Source organism: Acomys russatus, chromosome 13 (assembly GCF_903995435.1).
Source record: "Acomys russatus chromosome 13, mAcoRus1.1, whole genome shotgun sequence".
Classification (NCBI taxonomy): Eukaryota; Metazoa; Chordata; class Mammalia; order Rodentia; family Muridae; genus Acomys; species Acomys russatus.
In genome coordinates, this window is record NC_067149.1 from 43,702,987 (window position 1) to 43,722,258 (window position 19,272).

Here is a 19,272-nt window from a genome sequence, read left to right on the forward strand (position 1 = left end):
AGACAGAAGCAAAGACCTGTGGGCCTCATCTGTCCAAGGGACCTCAGCACACACCACTCCCATATATCTTCAGGCTGCACATTACTGAGAAGAGTTAGGGCATAGTCTATAGCCTCCAAAACAACAGCCTGAGGTGCCAGAGGGATGCCTCTTGTTATAAGACCTAAAAAGAAAATAAAGACCCAGTTTTCAAACTATTCTCTGGTGATTTCCGTTCCATCTGATGTAATGTGTGTATGCTTCTAAGTCTGTTTTCATTTTTTGACATGCTTGGTATACACTGATTGGTATAACACTAGACATGGTGATGAAGCAGAAGGGGGGATTTCTCCAAGTTCAGTGTCACTCTGGTCTAAATAGGGAGTTCTAGGGGCTACATGATGAGACTTTGTTGCAAAAAAAAAAAAAAAAAAAAAAAAAAAAAAAAGAAAGAAATGGTACCAAGTAACAATGCCACTGCATCGAAGTGTGATAATTGTGATTGTGTCACTGTAGTTGGAACTTGCTAGGTTAAATGTGCACTGCTAAGTGTTGCCTAACACCACTGTCAGTTTCACCATTGTACAGAAGAGTGATGTGTAATGCACAAAGTAGCCAGTCTCTCTGGCTATACTTTTATGTACTCTTAGTTCATAGGCCACACAATAGGTTACAGGTCAACATGGACCAATAGCCATCTTTTGCTGAATTATTGGATTAATCCATACAAATTTTTTTCCAAATCATTTTAGTGAATCATGGTTCCTTATTTTTAAAGAGAGAAATGTAAGCAGACTCTGTAAGGGTTAAATGATAAGTTGCCTTTAAAGAACCCAACAAGGAAGTTAAGTTTAGTGGCTCAGGCCTGTGATCCCAGCACTGAGAGGCTGAGAACAGCCTACAAAATGAGTTCCAGGTCAGCCTGAGGTATAGGGTCAGATCTTGCCTTTAAAAAGCAAAAGTTAAATGAGAACTTGGCTTTGGGATGAACAATATTCATATTGAAATGAATGTCACATTTGCTCATCTGTTATTTTTAATCATATTATGAAGGATCTATAGACTGTTTATATATTTTCACATTTAAGAGACTATTAGAGTATTTAAGCATAGGGACTGGGGGATAGAGCCATGCTACTCTTCTGGAAGACCCCAGTTTGGCTCCTAGCCCTCATGCCATGTGGCTCCCAGCCACCTGCAACTCTAGATCTAGGAGGTCCAGTGACTTCCTCTGGCCTCCACATACACCCTCCAACATGTTATATGCCCTCTCCCAAATGCACATAATACATGAATAAAAATGAAAACTACATATTTTAAAAATGAGTATTAATGTGTAGATTTTTAGAGACTCATAAATATTATAAATTATGTTATTTTAGTCTAGTTTTATTTTTTCCATTGAGTATAAATGATTGGCTTCTAGCTGATCACATGAATCTATGACTGTTGAAGAAAATATAATAAGATTCTTTAATAGACATGGTGGTACACGTCTGTGATCCCAGCATTGGGAAGACGGAGGCAAAAGGATTGCTGAAAGCTCAAGGCCCAAATGGTCTACATATGAGTTTCAGACTAGTCAAGACAGCACAAGGAGGAAGACTCTGTCTCAGTCCTTTTCCCTCCAAAAAGATAATTTGAAAGATGAGATGAATTTTAAAAATAGTTTTATGCTCCGAAATGTAGCCAATAAAATATTTCTCTTAATACATACATTTCATGGGAGAGCGTGTTTTTTGGTACCATAAAATTGTGTTGGGGTTAGTGTGGTGGCCCACACTCTCTCAGCACTTAGGAAGGCAGAGGCAGGTGGATCTCTGTGAGTTTTGAGGCCAGCCTGGTCTACAAAGGGAGTCCAGGACAGCCACGGCTCTGTTACAGAGAAACCCTTACTCACAAAAGAAAACCAAAACCAAAACCAAACACACACACACACACACACACACACACACACACACACACACACACAGTAATAGAAACAGCTTAGAGAAGTTAAAAAAATCACAGTGCAGCCAGGCAAGGTGGTGCCTGTAACCTCAGTACTCAGGGAGGCAGAGGCAGGTGGGTCTCTGCGCAGTGTAAATTGACAGTAATCTTCATATACCTTCATTTTCAGGTATGTTGACATAGAGACAGAAGCTATTACATTATTACATACTATTAATTTTGTCACTCATTGTCAAGGAGGGTGCAGTAACATTTGTTATTTGGTACCTGGTGAAGCTATACAAAATAATAGGAAAATTTACCTTTGGAAATAGGCAAATTGGCTGTTTGGATCTTAGGCCCAATATCTACTATCTTTCTGGTCTTGAGCCAAATCACTTAACCTCTTATTTTTTTAAACTAGCCGGGCACTGTGGCACATACCTGTGATCCCAGCACTCAGGGAGGCAGAGGCAGGTGGATCTCTTTGTGAATTCCAGGACAGCCAGGGTTGCATAAAGAAACTCTGTCTCGAAAATAAAATAAACAAACAAAGCAAACAAACAAAAAAGAAACCCAAAAACTAGTTTAAAAAAAATTTTTTTTTAAATTAGAGAGGGGGTTACTCTGTAGCCCTGGATGTTTTGGAATTCTTTTTAATTAATTAATTAATTAATTTGTTTATTATGTATACAGTTCTCTGACTGCATGTACACCTGCACACCAGAAGAGGATAACAGATCACTTTTTAGATGGTTGTGAGCCACCATGTGGTTGCTGGGAATTGAACTCAGGACCTTTGGAAGAGCAGACAGTGTTCTTAACCTCTGAGCCATCTCTTTTGTAGACCAGGCTGGCCTTGAACTTAGAGATCCTCCTGCCTCAGTTTCTTCTTATCTGCTGCTGCTGGGGCTGCAGCTCCCTGAGGTCTGAACCCAGCTTGGAAACCAGAACTTTAGGTAGGTACTCCCATTACTAGCTCACCTGCCCCTTCTGTGAGCCAATCCACCCACCTGGGCCCTGGTGAGCCAGACCCAGATCCTACTTAAACACACTCAGAGTCAGTGTCTGTGTCTGTATGTGTCATCCTCCCATATCTGCTGTTCCCCTTTGCCCCTTCACCTATCAGCCACCCTAATAATACACCCTGCAGATATGAGACTGCTTGGAGGCCGAGCTAAAGTTTGAATCAAATCTTCATTTCAAATAGGGACTCTCAGAACCAGTTCACTTGTCCCCAACCCCCACACTGTCAGCGACCTCACCCACTACACAGGTCTGAGACAGTGTGACGCCCAAACCTGGACTCTGAACTGGAAATTCAAGGAGGGAACTCCTAGAGCCTCAACTCCCAGCCTCCCAGTACTGTTGGTCCCTGAGACCTCCTGGATCCCAACCCAGAAGCACAGTTAGAGACAATCCAACCCAACCCTCTCCCTACCGGCCACCCCTACTGGATCCTGTGCAGTCTTATCTGGAGCCCCTGAGGGCCCCAAGACTGAACACACACTGTCTTAGTTCGGTTTCTCTTGCCGTGATCAAACACCATGGCCAAAAGCAGCCCGGGGAGGGAAGGGGTTATTTTAGCTCACAACTCTCAGGTCACACCTCGTCACTGCGGTGAGACAGGCAGGGACTCAAGGCACAAGTGAGGCCAGAACTGAAGCAGAAGCTGTGGAGGACACTGCTGACCGTCTTGTTCCTCATGGCTGTTTCAGTGTGCTTTCTTATAGCACCCAAAGCCACTGCCCACAGTGAGCTGGGCTCTCCCACGTAAATCAGTAATGAAGAAAATGCCCCACGCGCTTGCCCACAGGCCAACCTGGTGGGAGCATTTTCTCAGTTGAGGTTCCCTCTTTACAGGTAACTCTAGCCTGCCTCAAGTTGACAGAAACACTAAACAGGACACCAACCATCATTCAGCTGGTCCACAGCCTGAGCAGTTGGGGTAATAGCAAACAAAGGTGAGACACCCACAGCAATCAGCACCGCAAGCACGGCCTGATAAGAACTGCAGATAGTAATGGGCTCAAGCGCCCCCCCACCCATCCCGCCCCCACAAACACAAAACAAAACCCAAACACCACAAGTAACCGATTGAGTTATAAATCAGGATCTGTCTTTCTGCTTCTTCCAAGAACAACACCTCACATTAAGGATAGACACCATCTTAGGATGGAAGGATAGAAAACGGTATCCTAAGCAGAGGCAGCAGCTATTTTACTATCTTGACAAAGGAGACTAGAGACCAAGCTAGTCAGAAGAGGGAGAAGAGTGCTACACAGTCTTTGGAAAAATCCACCAAGAGGATACTACTTTTACAAACATTTATATACCAAACACAGGAGCATCTAATTTAACAAAAGAAGCACTTACATATAAACCACAGACTGACACAGTGATAGTGGGTGACAACATCCCACTGTCTGCAGTAGACACATCATCCAGACAAAATCAGATAAACCAGTTAAATACCATGAATCAGGTGAGTCTGCACATCATTACTCCAAAACACTAATGGATGCACTTTCTTCTTAGCAGTACATGAAACAGTCTCCAAAACTGACTACATATTGGGACACAAAGCAGCTCTCAACAAAATCAGGAAAATTGAAATAACATCTTGCATCTATTGGACCACTATGGATATAAGCAGGAGGATGTACACAAACTCACAGAAGTTATCAACATACTGCATAAAAGTGGGGTTAAGGGAGAAATCAAGGAAATATAAAACTTTCTAGAACTGAATGAAAATGAAAATACAGCATATAAAATTTGTGGGACACAATGAAGGCAGCCCTAATAGGAAAGTTCGTCGTACCAAGTGCCTGTTTTTGTAGAGAGAGGAGCTAGAGAGCTAGCTCAGAGGATAAGAGCGCTTACTGCTCTTGCAGAGGACCCAGGTTCAGTGCCCTAACAACTCCATTTTCAGGGGTTCCAACACCCAGCAGCAGGCATGTGTGTGGTGCACATACCGGTATGTAGACAAGACACTCATATCTTAAATCTTAAAAAATCCTTAAAAAATTGTAGTGATTTCATTAACAACTTCATATACTTGAAAGCTTTAGAAAACAAGAAGAAACAACACCCCCCCCCCAAAAAAAAATTAGATGAGAAGAAAAATAAATAATCAAATTTGGGCTGAAATTAATAGTTTTGTTGGTGGTGGTTTTTTGTTTTTCTTTTTTCTTTTGGATTTTTGGGTCAGGGTTTCTCTGTGTATCCTTGACTGTCCTGGACTTGCTTTTTAGACCAGGCTGGCCTCAAACTCACAGCGATCTGCCTGCCTCTGCCTCCCAATTGCTGAGATTAAAAGTGTAGCCACCACTGCCTGCCTTTTTCAAGATAGGGTTTTCTGTGTAGACTTGGCTGTCCTGGTCTCCCATTGTAGACCAGGCTAGCCTTCAACTTGCAGAGATCCACCTGCCTCTTCCTTCCTTCCGCATGCCTGCTGGGATAACAGGCACGCACTACCATGCTTGGCTTATACAGATATTTAAAATACTAAAAATTAAAATTAAAAAGCAAAGAGTTGGTTCTTTGAAAAGAAAATAGAGGTCTGGGTGTGATAGTACACACCTTTAATCCCAGTACTTGGGAGACAGGCAGGCAGACAGCCAGGGCTGTTACACAGAGAAAGCCTGTCTTGAAACAAGCAAAAATAAAGAATACTGACACTTCTTTAGCCAAATTAAGAAGAGAATATCTAAGTTCATAAAATTATAGATGAAAAGGGAGATGCTACAACATTCAGTGAGGAAATTTGGAGAACCATAAACCTATAGTTTAAAAGTCTTTTTAAAAAATATATATATATTTATTATGTATACAGTATTTTCCCTGCAAGCCAGAAGAGGGCACCAGATCTCATTATAGATGGTTGTGAGCTACTTGCTGGGAATTGAACTCAGGACCTCTGGAAGAGCAGCTGGTGCTCTTAACCTCTGAGCCATCCCTCTAGCCCTAGTTTAAAAGTCTTTATTCCACCAAACTTGATAAGCTAAAAGAAATGGATGGATTTCTAGATCTACACAACCTACCAATATTAAGTCAAGATGAAGTAAATGATTTAAACAACCATAGTACGGGATAGAATTTTAATTTAAAATCTCCCAACAACAACTACTCAGTGACAGGCAGATTCACCAGTTTTCTACAAGACCTTTTCAAAAAAGAATTAACACCAATACTTCTCAAGTTATTCTGCAAAATAGAAACTGAACGAACACTTCCAGGTTCTTTTTAGGAAATCACTAGTACTGTGATACAAAGGCCAAAGACTTAACAAACCAATATGTTTTTATAAACATAGGTACAATAATTCTCAATAAAATACAAGCCAAATTCAAGAACACATCAAAAAAGATTATCCCCCATGATCAAGTTGGCTTCATCCCAGATATGCGGAGTTGGTTCAATAACCAGTTTACAGTAGTCCCACAGCCAACATTCTGAACAGCAACACAGAGTGTTTCCACTAAAGTCACTATTGACGGTATTGTTTGAAGTCTTAGCTAGAATAAGACAACTGAAGGAGAATATACAGAAAGGAAAGGAAGAAGGCAGAGTATCCTTGTTCACAGAAGATATGATTTCCTAAGTAAAACGCCCCACAGACTCTAACCAGAAAATGTCTACAGATAATACATTCAGCAATGTAACAGGATACAAAATTAATATACAAATATCAGCCTTTTTATATACAAGTACCAAGGATACTTAGAATAAAATCAGGAAAACAACAGCTTTCACAATAGCATACATACACACACATCATGTAATAACTAAAGACATGAAGGACTTGTTTAATAAAAACTTTAAGACATAGAAGAAAAATTGAAAACATCAGAAAGACAGGAAGACCTCACATGCTCACTGTTTGGTAGTATTAACAATGTGAAAATGGCCATCCTACCAAAGCAATCTACAGAGTCATTGCAATCCTCATCAAAATTCCAACACTACTCTTCACAGAAAGTGAAAAAATAAACTTTATATAGAAACAAAAGCCCCAGGATAGCTAAAACAGCCCTGAACAATAAGAGAACTGAAGGAAGAATCACCATCCTTGCTTTTAAGTTGTACTATAGAACTACAGTAATAAAACAAGAATAGTATTGAAAAACAACAACAAAATGAAACAGACAGGTTGGGGCTGCAGAGATGGTTCAGTGGTTAAGAGGACTGCCTGCTCTTCCAGGGGATCTGGCTTTGACTCCCAGCACCCACGTGGTAGCTTACAACCATCTCTTTCCAGGTGATGACTGATCACTTTCTTTCAGGCCTCCAAGGGTACACCACAGACATACTACATTCACCTAGACATCCATAGTCATAAAAACTATTTTTTAATTAAATAGGCATTGATCAATAGAATAGAATTTAAGACCTTCTCCACACATCCAAGGACACTTAATATTTTACAAAGAAGCCAAAAATACACATTGGTTTAAAAAAAAAAAAAAAAAAAAAGGCCCCAGGGCAGGCTAACACAAACTGGACCCCATGGCTTTCACATGGTTTTTAAGAGAGGGGGGAACATGAAGTTGGGTATATAGGAGGTGAATGATAATCTGGAGGAGTTGGGGAATCAAAATATAGTGACATTCTCAATAGAACAAATAAAAACATCTTAAAACATTCATTTCTGTTTTTAGACAGGGTCTTCCTATGCAGCCCTGGCTGGTTTGGAGCTCACTATAAAGACTAGTTTGGACACAAACTCAGAGATCCACCTACTTCCGCCTCCTGAGTGCTGGGATTAAGGGTTGCATCACCACACAGGCTTTAACTGTTTGCATTTCTTTCATTTATGTAGTGCTGGGGGTGAGGATGTGCGTGCCACTGTTTACATCTGGAGATCAGAAGATAACTTTCAGGAATTTTGCTTCCTCTTTCCATCTCTTGAGTGCTTGGGATTGAAGTCAGGTGGTCAGGATCAGTGGCAAGCAGCTTTCCCCACTGAACTGTGATGCTGTCCCATCGCCTAACCTCTTAATTGCAGGTTTTTAAAAACTTATAATACCTACCTTGCATATTTGGTAAAGAAACCGTTGGCAAGGCGTGCCTGGTAGAGCAGGCATCCAGTGTCCAGCAGGCTGTGCTGCCAGTGCTGCGGTGACTTCAGAGCCGCTCACCTGGACTTGTTTTTCATTAGTGTTAAGTAGCAAAGCAGCATTTGCTCAATTGTTTTCTACTAAGAAATGTTTCTGTAGCCAGGTGAGGTGGCTCACGCCGGTACGCCCAGCACAGAGAGGTGGATCTCTGAGTTCAAGGCCAGCCTGGTCTACTAAGGGAGTCCAGGACAGTGAAGGCTACACAAAGAAACCATGTCTCGGGGAAAAAAAAGATGTCAAAACCAAACAGTTTCTGTGTATGTGTGTATGTATGTATGTTATTGTATGTTCATGTGTGCCTTTACATGCAGAGACCACAAGTAGACCTCAGGTTTGGTCTTCAGGAGATGTCCACCTTGTTTTGTTTTGTTTTTTGTTTGTTTGTATTTGAGATAGGGTTTTTCATTGGCTTAAAGCGCTACGGGCAGGATAGAATTAGCTGAGCAGTGAGCCTCTTTCCCTCTCCCCTGCTAGGATTACAAGTGCCTCCAATCCAGCCTTTTTGTTTGGTTGGTTTTTTTGGTTTTGCTTTTGGTTTTTTGAGACAGGGTTTCTCTGTGTATCCCTGACTGTCCTGGACTCACTTTGTAGACCTGGCTGGCCTGGAACTCACAGTGATCTGCTTGCCTCTGCCTCCCTGAATGCTGGGATTACAGGCTTGTGCGCTTGGCTCCATCCCAATTTTTTAATTTAGGTTTTGGAAACTGAATTTGAGTACTTGTGTTTGCAAGGCAAGCAGTGTCCCTGCCCCAAAATATGTTTCCAGTGCACTGGATATATAGCTCAATATGTAGCATGCTTGCCTAGCACACACAAAACCCTTAATTCAGTCCCTTGAACTATGTAAAACTGGGTGTGGGTGGCATGCACCGTAATCCCAGCATTCAGAAAGCGGAGACAGGAGGATCAGAAGAGCAAGGTCATCTTCAGCTACATAGCAAGTCTGAGCCAGTTTGGGCAAAAGAAACGTTTTGAAACTTATTTTCTTTCATTTACAATGACAAGCTGTAGTTAGTGTTTCACACCTGGTAGGACCCATAGTTGCGATTGTACATAGCACTTTTAGTCCTCAGCAGGTGTCAAGCATGTTTTAAGTACTTATCATTTCCCTTGCAGTGGTGGTTCTGTGTATAATTTGTATACAGATGAGGATGAAGAAGCTGAGCCTTCTCCTTCTGGGCAACAGATCATTGAAAATTCAATAACTATGAATAAGATGAAGCTGCTGAAGGCTAAGATGGAGAACATGAACCTCAGCAAAAAGGTGAAGCTGTTGGCTCTTGGCCAAGCTTTTCTCTAGCATACACTGGCAGGGCTCACAGCGCTGGTAACTGTGGAAAACATAAAATATTACTCACTTCACGTTTCTGGCCTCAACTTATTTATTAAGATGTGACAAATGAACATTGAGATCTTCATTCTTACAACACAACTGAAAGGGTTATGCACACTTAGCATAATTCATCTTTAAAATGTCATAGCTGTAGCATGAAAAGGGTAATAAAAGGTAGCTTAATCTTTTAACAATGACTTTTAAGATTTCAGGGTCATTACAGACACTGAGATAGGCACACCGTAGCCCAGGTTGGCCTAGAACTAGGATGCAGGCCAGACCTGCCATGAACTCTCAGCCATCCTCCTGTGTTAGTGTCCTGACTGTCTGGATTGTAGGTGTGTGCTGACATGCCAAGAAGACATGTACTGCTTTAGCTTTAGTAGATGCTGCCAGGTTTCTAAAGTAATCTCAAAGTGGGGAACCAGTTACATCCCAGCATCGCGTGAGCTGCAGTCATTCTCTTCCCCACCCCCATCTTTTCTTATTTTTGCTCCTCTCCTCTCCCCCCACCCACACAGCTGCACCATTCTTTGCCTTTTTTCCCACTCTGTTACTGTCTCTCCATATACAATACACATACCTTTAAAGTACTGCTTGGAGTCTGGCCAGCTGGATCAGCAAGGGCAGGGCACATGCCACATAGCCCGAGCCTTAGGTTCAATTCCTATTAAAGTGGAGGAGAGAACTGACTTCTGAAAGTTGTCTTCTGGCTTCATGTGTGCCATGGCAGTCACCCCTAATAATAGTAGTAAAATTTAGGCTCAACTTGAAGGATTTTTACATTTAAATGAACTTATTTAGACATAACTCAAAGTAGTTTCTGCCCTTTTTTCCTTTTTTTGTTTTGTTTGTTTATTTGTTTGAGATAGGCTCTCATTTTGTTTGCCTGGTTGACCTGGAACTCACTATGTAGACCAGGCTGGCCTTGAACTCACAGAGCTCCTTCTGCCTCTGCCTCTTGAATGCTGGCATTAAAGGTGTGCCACCAGCATGCCTAGTTCCCTGCCTCTTTCCGTAAAAGATTCCTTCATAATCTTTTCTAAAATAAATCACTATTTTTACATATATTTCCACAAATAGGTTTTGCCTGCTATGCAACTTTATATAAATAAGAACACAGACAATACAGTCTTTTATAAAATTATGGCTTATTTTCTTCAACATAAAATTTAAAAATTCTTTTAAGTTTATTTTAAATATTATTAAAATACTCAGTGATTCTCCTTTTTGTTTCTCTCTTTTCTATGATAAGCATTCAGGTGTCTGAGTCTTGGCTTTTATTAACAGAGCCACTTGGAGCATGCTTATGAATTTTTTGATGGACACACACACACATTGTTCTTGGATTGTATACTTAGCAGGAGTTATAGGAAGAGAGCATGTTTTATGCCAAATAGCCAGGTGGTCGATAAATGCCATCACAGCTTAAACTTGTGAGGTTTGGGAGGAGATGATGGGTTTCAGGTCTGCCTAAATATACTCTGTGCCAGTTTAGGCTTCATAATGAGACCCTGTCTCAAAATAGACAAAAAGAAGTTACAGTGACTGTTTTGCATAGGTTTACAGCCGGTTCAGACTTCCATTAACAAAACAAGAATTCTGGTTTGTGCCACATCCTTGCTGACACTTGATATTCATCAGATGTCTTCATCTTAACCATTCTTAGGATTGTGCACTGGTTTTTATTTAATTTTTTTCTTATAATGAATAATTTTTGCTTTTTAAAAATGTTGACTCTTCATTTGGCTAAAACTCTGTTTTTTTTTTAAAAAAGAACTTATTTATTTACTTTATGTATATGAGTGCTCTATCTGCATGTACACCTGTCCACTGGAAGAAGTCTTTAGAGGGTATAGATGGTTGTGAGCCACCATGTGGTTGCTGGGAATTGAACTCAGGTCCTCTGGAAGAGCAGACGGTGTTCTTAACTGCTGAGCCATCTCTCCGGCCCCTAAAATTCTGTTTTTTGAGCCAGGCATGGTAGCTCATACCTTTTGGGACATTCAGAAGGCAGAGGCAGGCAGATCTCTGTGAGTTCAAGGCCAGCCTGGTCTACAAAGAGAGTTCTAAGACAGCCAGGGCAGTTAAACAGAGAAACCCTGCCTCAAAGAAAACAATACAAAAATTCTGTTTTTTTGTGCATTGCCAAATATTTTGTTCATTTTAAAATTAGGTTATCTTCCTTTTGTTTATTGGTTTGTGGACATTTAAAAATGTATTTTTCAGCTGATTGGGATGATGCACTCATTCATGTAATAGCGTAGGCCTTGGGAGGTTGAGGCAGGAGCATCAGATGTCAAAACCAGCCTCTGCTATGTAGCATGCTTGAATCTAGCCTGGGCTACATGAGACCTGTCTCAAAGCCACCAATACACATGTATTCATATGTATAATACAAAGTCTTTGTCTCATGTGTGGTTGGCAATTTCTAATACTCCGTGGCTTGTTCTTTCTCCTATTTCTAATGAATATTGTTGGTTTTAATGTATTACAATGTACTGGTTTTGCTTTTTTGATTGATATTTAATACTTTTTAATGAAATATTTTCCTATCATAGGTCTTGAAGATATGCTTCCGTGGTTTTCTCCAAAATTTTAGATGGTTGTTTCTTTTTTAGATCTACAATTCATCTGATTTTTTTTTTCTTTTCTTTTGGATATAAGCTTGGGTAAAAAAAATTTTTTTTTAACTCAGCTGATGAACAACTTACCAAGAAAAACTATGTTATAATTTTTATTTATATAGTAATAGAACTTTGAAATATATGAAGCAAACCCCACAAGAAATAGATGCATATTTATCTAAAAGATTTCCACTCTTAGCATAACTGGTAGAACAGCGAATTGGAAAGGTGTCTGAGAAGACCTGAGGACCTATATCAATTCACTTGACCCACTTGGCAGAATGCTTCACCCAAAGAGAGAATATACACTACTTTTTAAGGGAATACATTAGAACATTTACAAAAACAAAAACGAAACAAAAAAGTCCCTAAAATAAAGAACAATATTTTGTACATAAAATAATTTCTAATAAAATTCCGAAATATTAAAATCATTAAAATGCTCTGATTTACAAAAGAATAAAACTGGGAATCAATAAAAGATAACTGGAAAAATGTTTCAAAATAAAATACTTCAGACTAACTCATAGGTCAAAGAAGAAATAGAAAAGTTGAAACAGGTTACACATGGGATAAAATAGTCCTGATAATGCAGAGTAATTTAGTTTTTAAGAATATGAAATAGTCAGGTGTGGTGACACATACCTTTAATCCTAGCACACTCAGGAGGCAGAGGCAGGCGGATCTCTGTGAGTTTGAAGCCAGCCTGGTCTACAAAGCTTAAGTCCAGGGCAGCCAAGACTACAAGTGAAACCCTGTCTTAACAAACAAGCAAGCAAACAAACAAACAAACAAACAAAAAGAATATGAAGTACATTTGCATTGCTGGCATGACTGTTCATTGTGATGTGTTTTTTTATGTTTCTAAATATTTCTCTTAGGATTTTTATTTATCGAGGGCAAGTGGTTTTCAGTTTTCTATCATACAGAAAAACTAAAAAAATTTCACCAAGAGGACACTGTCACCTACTTACTAGTTAACTTTAAATAATGGTAAATTTTACTATCCCATCTTATTATTTATTTAGTTGACAGTGTCTCACATAGCCTAGGCTAGCTGTCCTGTACTTGGTAAACCAGGCTGGCCTTGAAGCAATAGCGACCGCCTGCCCCTGCCTTCCTGAGTGCTGGGATTACAGGATGTGCCACCGTGCCCAGCCTGGCCTTGAACTCCTAGTTCTCTTGGCTCTACTTCCCACATGCTGGAACTACAGGAATGTGCAACCACATGAGCTTTAATTGTCTTCAAATGTAATCCTGTTCATGGTGTTATATATGCTTCACCTTTGTTCAACTAGTCTTTAGAACTTAGTCTTATAAAGCAGAGTTTCTGTATTCCTTAAAACCAGTTTCCTACTCCCCCCCCCCAACTTGTGGCAGTACCATTCCACTTCCCATTTGTGTGGATCTGCCTACTATAGATGCCAGACATAAGTGACATATCAGAGTTTTTGTGGCTAGATTATTTAATCAGTGTGACATCTCTGAGGTTCATCCATGGTGTAGCACATGTCAGAATCTTCTTTCCTTTTTAGACTGAAGAATATCCCATTGCATGTACGTGCCACGCTTTCTTCATTCATTGACCTATCAGTAGACATTTAGGGATTGTGAATATGGTGGGTACAAATATCTCTTTGGGACTTTGGCTTCACACATTCACTCACACTTATTCTTAAATATTTTGGCACGTGTACATAATGCATAGTAACCCTACCCCCTCTCCCTGCATCCCTGTCCAATCCTCTTCCTCCCCCAAATGTCCCTTACGTCTGTTTTGTTCTGTAACCTGAGATTAATCAGGGTTGTCAATGTGACCATGCGTTTGGACTTGTCCATTTCATTCTGGTAATTCTAAAGGTCAGAAAATACTTGCTGTCCTGGACTGGTTTTGTTTGTTTTTTGGGCTTTGGGTTTTGTTTTGTTTTGTTTTGAGACAGAATTTCTCTGTGAAGCCCTGGCTGTCTACTCTGTAGACCAGGCTGGCTTCGAACTCATGAGACCCTCCTTAAAGGCACGCAGCACCACCACCCCCAGACTTCCGGACTGTATCTTTAACATTCGCTTTCCTACTGTCATCCCCAGACCTGATACCTTTGCCTCTTGCCTATTAACTAGGTGACAGTCAGAAAACTTACTTTGCTTTCTCTTTTCTCCATCTGTTTCCATTTTTAAGAATATGAGCAAGCAGCATTTCTACTTGTAAAGAAAAACGTGGCAGATCATGTTTTCTATCCTAACCCTACTGATGTTTTGCTGTTGATGCCATGGCTGCTAGCTTTTCCCATACTTTCATTAGCTGCATATAAATTCCCTGTTAAGGCAAAGACTTGTAAGTACTGAACTTTCAGAAGTCTAAAACCTAAGAAAAAATAAAGTGATAATTTAAAGACTGCTTTCAGAGATCATTTCTTTTTTTTTTTTAAGATTTATTCATTTATTATATATACAGTGTTCTGCCTGCATGTACACCTGCACACCAGAAGAGGGCATGAGATCACATTATAGATGGCTGTAAGCCACCATGTGGTTGCTGGGAATTGAACTCAGGACCTCTGAAAGAGCAGTCAGTGCTCTTAACCACTGAGCCATCTCTCCAGCTCCCAGAGATCATTTCTATAGCTTGCCAAGTGATGATTTATTCAGATAAGGAATGCCAGGGCTTTTAACAATGTTCTGCAACTGTCTTGCTTTCTATATTGCAACTGAAAAGGAGTCTCACCAAAGCACCCCAATTTTTTTGTAAATGACTTCATTTTTTAAATTTCATGTCTCCCCCTGTCTTAGTCAGTGTTCTATCTCTGTGAGGACACCGTGATGGCATTTCATTGGGGCTGGCTTACAGTTTCAGAGGTTTAGTCCATTATCATCATGGAGGGAAGCATGGCAGCATGCAGGAGGACACATGCTGGAGAAGTTGAGACTTGTGTATCTGGATCTGCAGGCAGCAGGAAGAGAGGGACTGGCTCTGGCTTGGGTTTTTGACACCTCCTCCAACAAGGCCATTCCTACTGCAACAGTGCCCCCATCTCCCAATAGTGCCACTCCATAGCGCCCAAATCCATGCGCCTATGGGCCTTCTCATTCAAACCACCACACTCAGACTTACCTGGCTGGCTTTAAACTTGATCTTTGGGCCTTACCCTGGTGAGTGCTGGGACTATGTATGGATGTCATCAGGTTGTGCTGGCCTTTGCTGGCTTCTTATCCCACTTCTCTCTCATTCCCCTGGTATGAGGTCTCAGACCCAGTGCCTCAAATAGGCCAGGCAAGCACTATGACACTGAGCTATACCTCCAGCCCTGGCTTTTGTTTAAAAGGATATGACTTGGAAATTAACTGCTCTGGGTCAGCTTCACTGTATGCTTATGCTTTTTTAAAACACAAAGTATTTCACCACTGTTTTTTATAACTTGTTAATTTTATAATGTTTGATTTTTATTTCATTTTGTTTGTAGGGAACTTCCTTTATACATATGTTGGAACTTCATTTTATAGTAATTATTTTCTGTTATCTTTTAAAATTCTTTGTTTTATTTTCATTCTTTTGGGTATTTTTATACGTTAGCACTCTTGATTAAATCTCTCCTTGAATCTGAATTTCTTTGGGTTTTCATTTTCAATTTTTTTTTTCTGATTATTTCTAAGCTTGGCCACCTTTTAGTGTTTTCTAATTTTTTTATTCATTGTGTCTTGGTTGGGGTTATGACTTGATGTACTCATAGAACATAATGTGCAAGAGCTGAAAGTGATGTCACATTCCTGTAACCCTCACCTTGCAGAGGCTGACACAGGAAGAGCAGGAGGAGGCCTAGGCCAGGCTTGATTCACCCTCTCTCCAAAATCAAACAGGCTGGGAAGAGTGCTCATTGGCTAAAGTGCCCACCATGCAAGTGTGAGGACCTGCATTCAGATCTCCAGAACCCACATAAATAGCCAGACACCATGGCCTGCATCTGTAAGACAAGCAGAGCGAGATAGGCTCTGGAGCTCCCTGGAGCTCGCTGGCCAGTCAGTGCAATCTAATTAGGAAGCTCCAAGTTCAGAAAGAGATGCTATCCCCAAAAATAAGGAAAAGAGCAACTGAGGAAGACACCTACGTCAACTTCTGACCTCTACATGCATGCACACACCTGTACCTGCAGACATACCTTTATGCACACACACCACATTAATAAATAAAATATACAAATACTAATTTAAGGGTATTTGATTTAGACTGGGTACTGTTGTGAAGTTTTCTTTTACCTCATTGTGTTAGGGAAGAATGTTTATCAGCTAAAATGCTCTGGTTCTCACCTTCTATTTACCTCTAATGTGGATATGTTGCCCCCTTTTCTGTTCTTTTTCTTATAACATTATTGGATAAGTATTAAGAATTCTGAATTATTATATAGGAAGGTGATTTATTTCTTTTCTTTTTTTTTTTCAGTAAACCAGGGTGATATGTTTCAAGAGCGCTCTTTTTGTGTGTTTTTAATCCTTGGCACTACCATTGCAGAGAAACATAGGTAGATTTTCTGATTATGTGATTTGGGGGGGGGAGTTCTACCTTTCTTTTTCTTGTTTATTTATTTACCTTAAGTAAAAAGTTCTTAAATGGATCCTTTTCCTTCCAATATACCCCCTTGCACAGTAGAGCCTTCTTAAAATTTAACTGTTAGCATAGATCCCAAACAACTTCCGGCTGTTTCTCTTTGGCTTCAACTAGCTCATTCTGATATCCCAGATATTAAACTCTCTTTAGTATTTACACAAGTGGGATTTTCTTTTATGAGTATATTTTATTTATATTCTGTTAGCCCTTGCCTGCTCTACTTTCTTCTTTTTGAAAGCGCTACATCCTTGCTTGTCACCACAGGCACAAACTTTGCATATGAGCCTCCTGCACTTGAGGTTTTTTTCAGTCTTATGCTAATTTGTAGTTTGTGTTCTTTATCTCCGTTAGGGTAATTTTAATTGTTTGTACTGTTGATCTCTTTGAATGTCTGTGTCTTTATTTGGGAGGGTATGTGTTGCTATTCAGTTGCAATTTTGGTAGCTATTGTTGATTTCTAAGGCCTAGAAAACAATTTCATTTTTGAAAGTATATAGCTGTAGGCTGCCAAGACAATGATTTCAGGGTTAAAGTGGCAGCAAGAGCTAGCTCACCAGCCAGGGTATAGTGGTGTACACCTTTAATTGTAGCACTCAGAGGCAGAGGCAGGCGGATCTCTTGAGTTCAAGGCCAGCCTGGTTTACAAATTCCAGGACAACCAAGGCTACACAGAAAAACCCTGTCTAGAAAAACAAAAACGAACCAAACAAAAACGCCAGTTTACCTTTACAAGGTACTTCCATCTTATCCAGCCGTTCTAGTTCTCCTTTTCTCAACTGGTACTTAACTGAATTTTCAGTATTTTTGTTTGTTCCTCTGTGTAGCTTTGGCTGCCTGGAACTCAGACCAGGCTCAAATTCACAGAGATCCACCTATCTCTGTCTCCCTGGTGCTGGGATTACAGGTGTGCACCACCACTCAGTAGCTCAGTGTGTATTTCTTTTTTTTTCTTTTCAGTATGTATTTCTTATAGGCCAGGCTTTTGGAGTGCCATTAGATGTCCTTTCTTTTTTTAAAGATTTATTAATTATCTATACAGTATTCTGCCCACATGTGTGCCTGCATGCCAGAAGAGGGCACCAGATCACATTATAAATGGTTGTGAGCCACTGTGTGGTTGCTGGGAATTGAACTCAGGATTTTCAGTAGAATAGATAGTGTTCTTAACCTCTGAGCCATCTCTCCAGCCCAAGGAAGGCTCCTTTCTTGAGCTCTCAACTTCACCCTTTCTGATAACTTATTTGTAAACTTTGTGTTAGGGGAGGGTAGGTCCAATCCTTTGTTTACTGATACCCTAGGCTTATGTATACAGTATGCAGTTGTATGTATGTATAATGAGGCACTTAGTACAACAAAAGGAAACAACAGCAAAATTAACAGAGGGAAAAGCATATGGATCTAAGTCCGGGCATCTTGGAGGCCCCTGCCTCTATGTAAACTCAAGGCAGTCTTGATTTCTGTTAGTGAGTTATGACAACACATGTGCAGTCTTATCTCACGAGACTCCATTAGCAACTCCCACAAGGGGTTCTTTTCTCCTTTAGAAAAAAAATCTTTTCTTCTTCCTATATGTACTGTCTGCCTGGTATGTATCTGTATGCTCTAGACACAGCAGAAAAGCAAATGTTCGTTATAAACCATTTTGGTTGCACAAGTGATAGGTTTGGGTAAGAGCGCTTCCACAAAAACCAACTAGAGACAGCCTTTTCAAGGTCAGCAGTTTGAAAGCCGGGCGGGGTGGCGCACACCTTTAATCCCAGCACTCAGGAGGCAGAGGCAGGTGGATCACTGTGAGTTTGAAGCCAGCCTGGTCTACAAAGTGAGTCCAGGACCGCCAAGGCTACACAGAGAGACCTCGTCTCAAAATTAAAAAACAAAACAAACCAGGGTCAGCAGTTTGGTCCTGCTAGCTTTTTTCCTGAGTACCCATCTATGCACACAGCTTCCTAGGAGAAATGCCATACTCAACATCCTGAGAAAGAATTGTGAGGAAAATGAAACAAAATTACTTTTCTTTAACATCTTCAGAAAATTATGCTCAGTAAAGTAATATGACAAAATGTTCTTAATCATAATCTTAAGGTATTTTTAATTTGTAAATTTTGATTTATTCTAATTTACTCAGATTACATCCCAAACATTATCCCCTGGCTTGTGTTTTCCCATTCCCACCCTCCCTCTTCTGTCCTATATCCTCCCCTAGACCTCTGACAGAAGGAGGCCTTCTCTGCCACCATGTGATCACAGCCTATCAGGTCTCATCCGGATAGCCTGCTTCCCCTTGCTCTGTGTGTTGGGGGGCCTCCCCACCAAGGGGAAGTGATCACACTGGGGGCATCAGAGTTCATGTCAGAGGCAACGCCCACTCTCCCTACAATGGGGGCTAGATTAGACATAGAGAGATCTTAAGATGTCGTAATATTTTAAAGCATTTCATTGTTGTTGTTTTGTATTGAGAAGATGACTCATCTTGTGGCTTAGGCTGGAGTGGAGTGGATTCTGTAAAGCAGGCAGGCAGGCCTCAAACTCGTGACAGCCACCTTTCTTCAGCCTCCCAAGGGCTGGCGTTACAGGTGTGGGACACCACGCCCTGCCCTGCTTTTTTGAGCACTGTAAATCGAGGTAACTAAATGCCAATATGGTAAGTAACATCTTCTCCACTGATTGTTGCTGATGGACAGAAAT

At 40.6% G+C, this 19,272-nt stretch overlaps 1 protein-coding gene across 2 annotated transcripts in view; it reads left to right on the forward strand.

Annotated features, from left to right (window-relative positions):
* Zfand4 (zinc finger AN1-type containing 4) overlaps positions 1–19,272 on the forward strand; it is a 63,851-nt gene that overhangs the window by 31,918 nt on the left and 12,661 nt on the right. For both annotated transcript variants that reach the window (XM_051155151.1, XM_051155150.1), the window contains one exon: positions 9,147–9,294. In XM_051155151.1, coding sequence (XP_051011108.1) covers positions 9,147–9,294 — 148 coding nt within the window. The remainder of the gene's footprint in view (positions 1–9,146; positions 9,295–19,272) is intronic.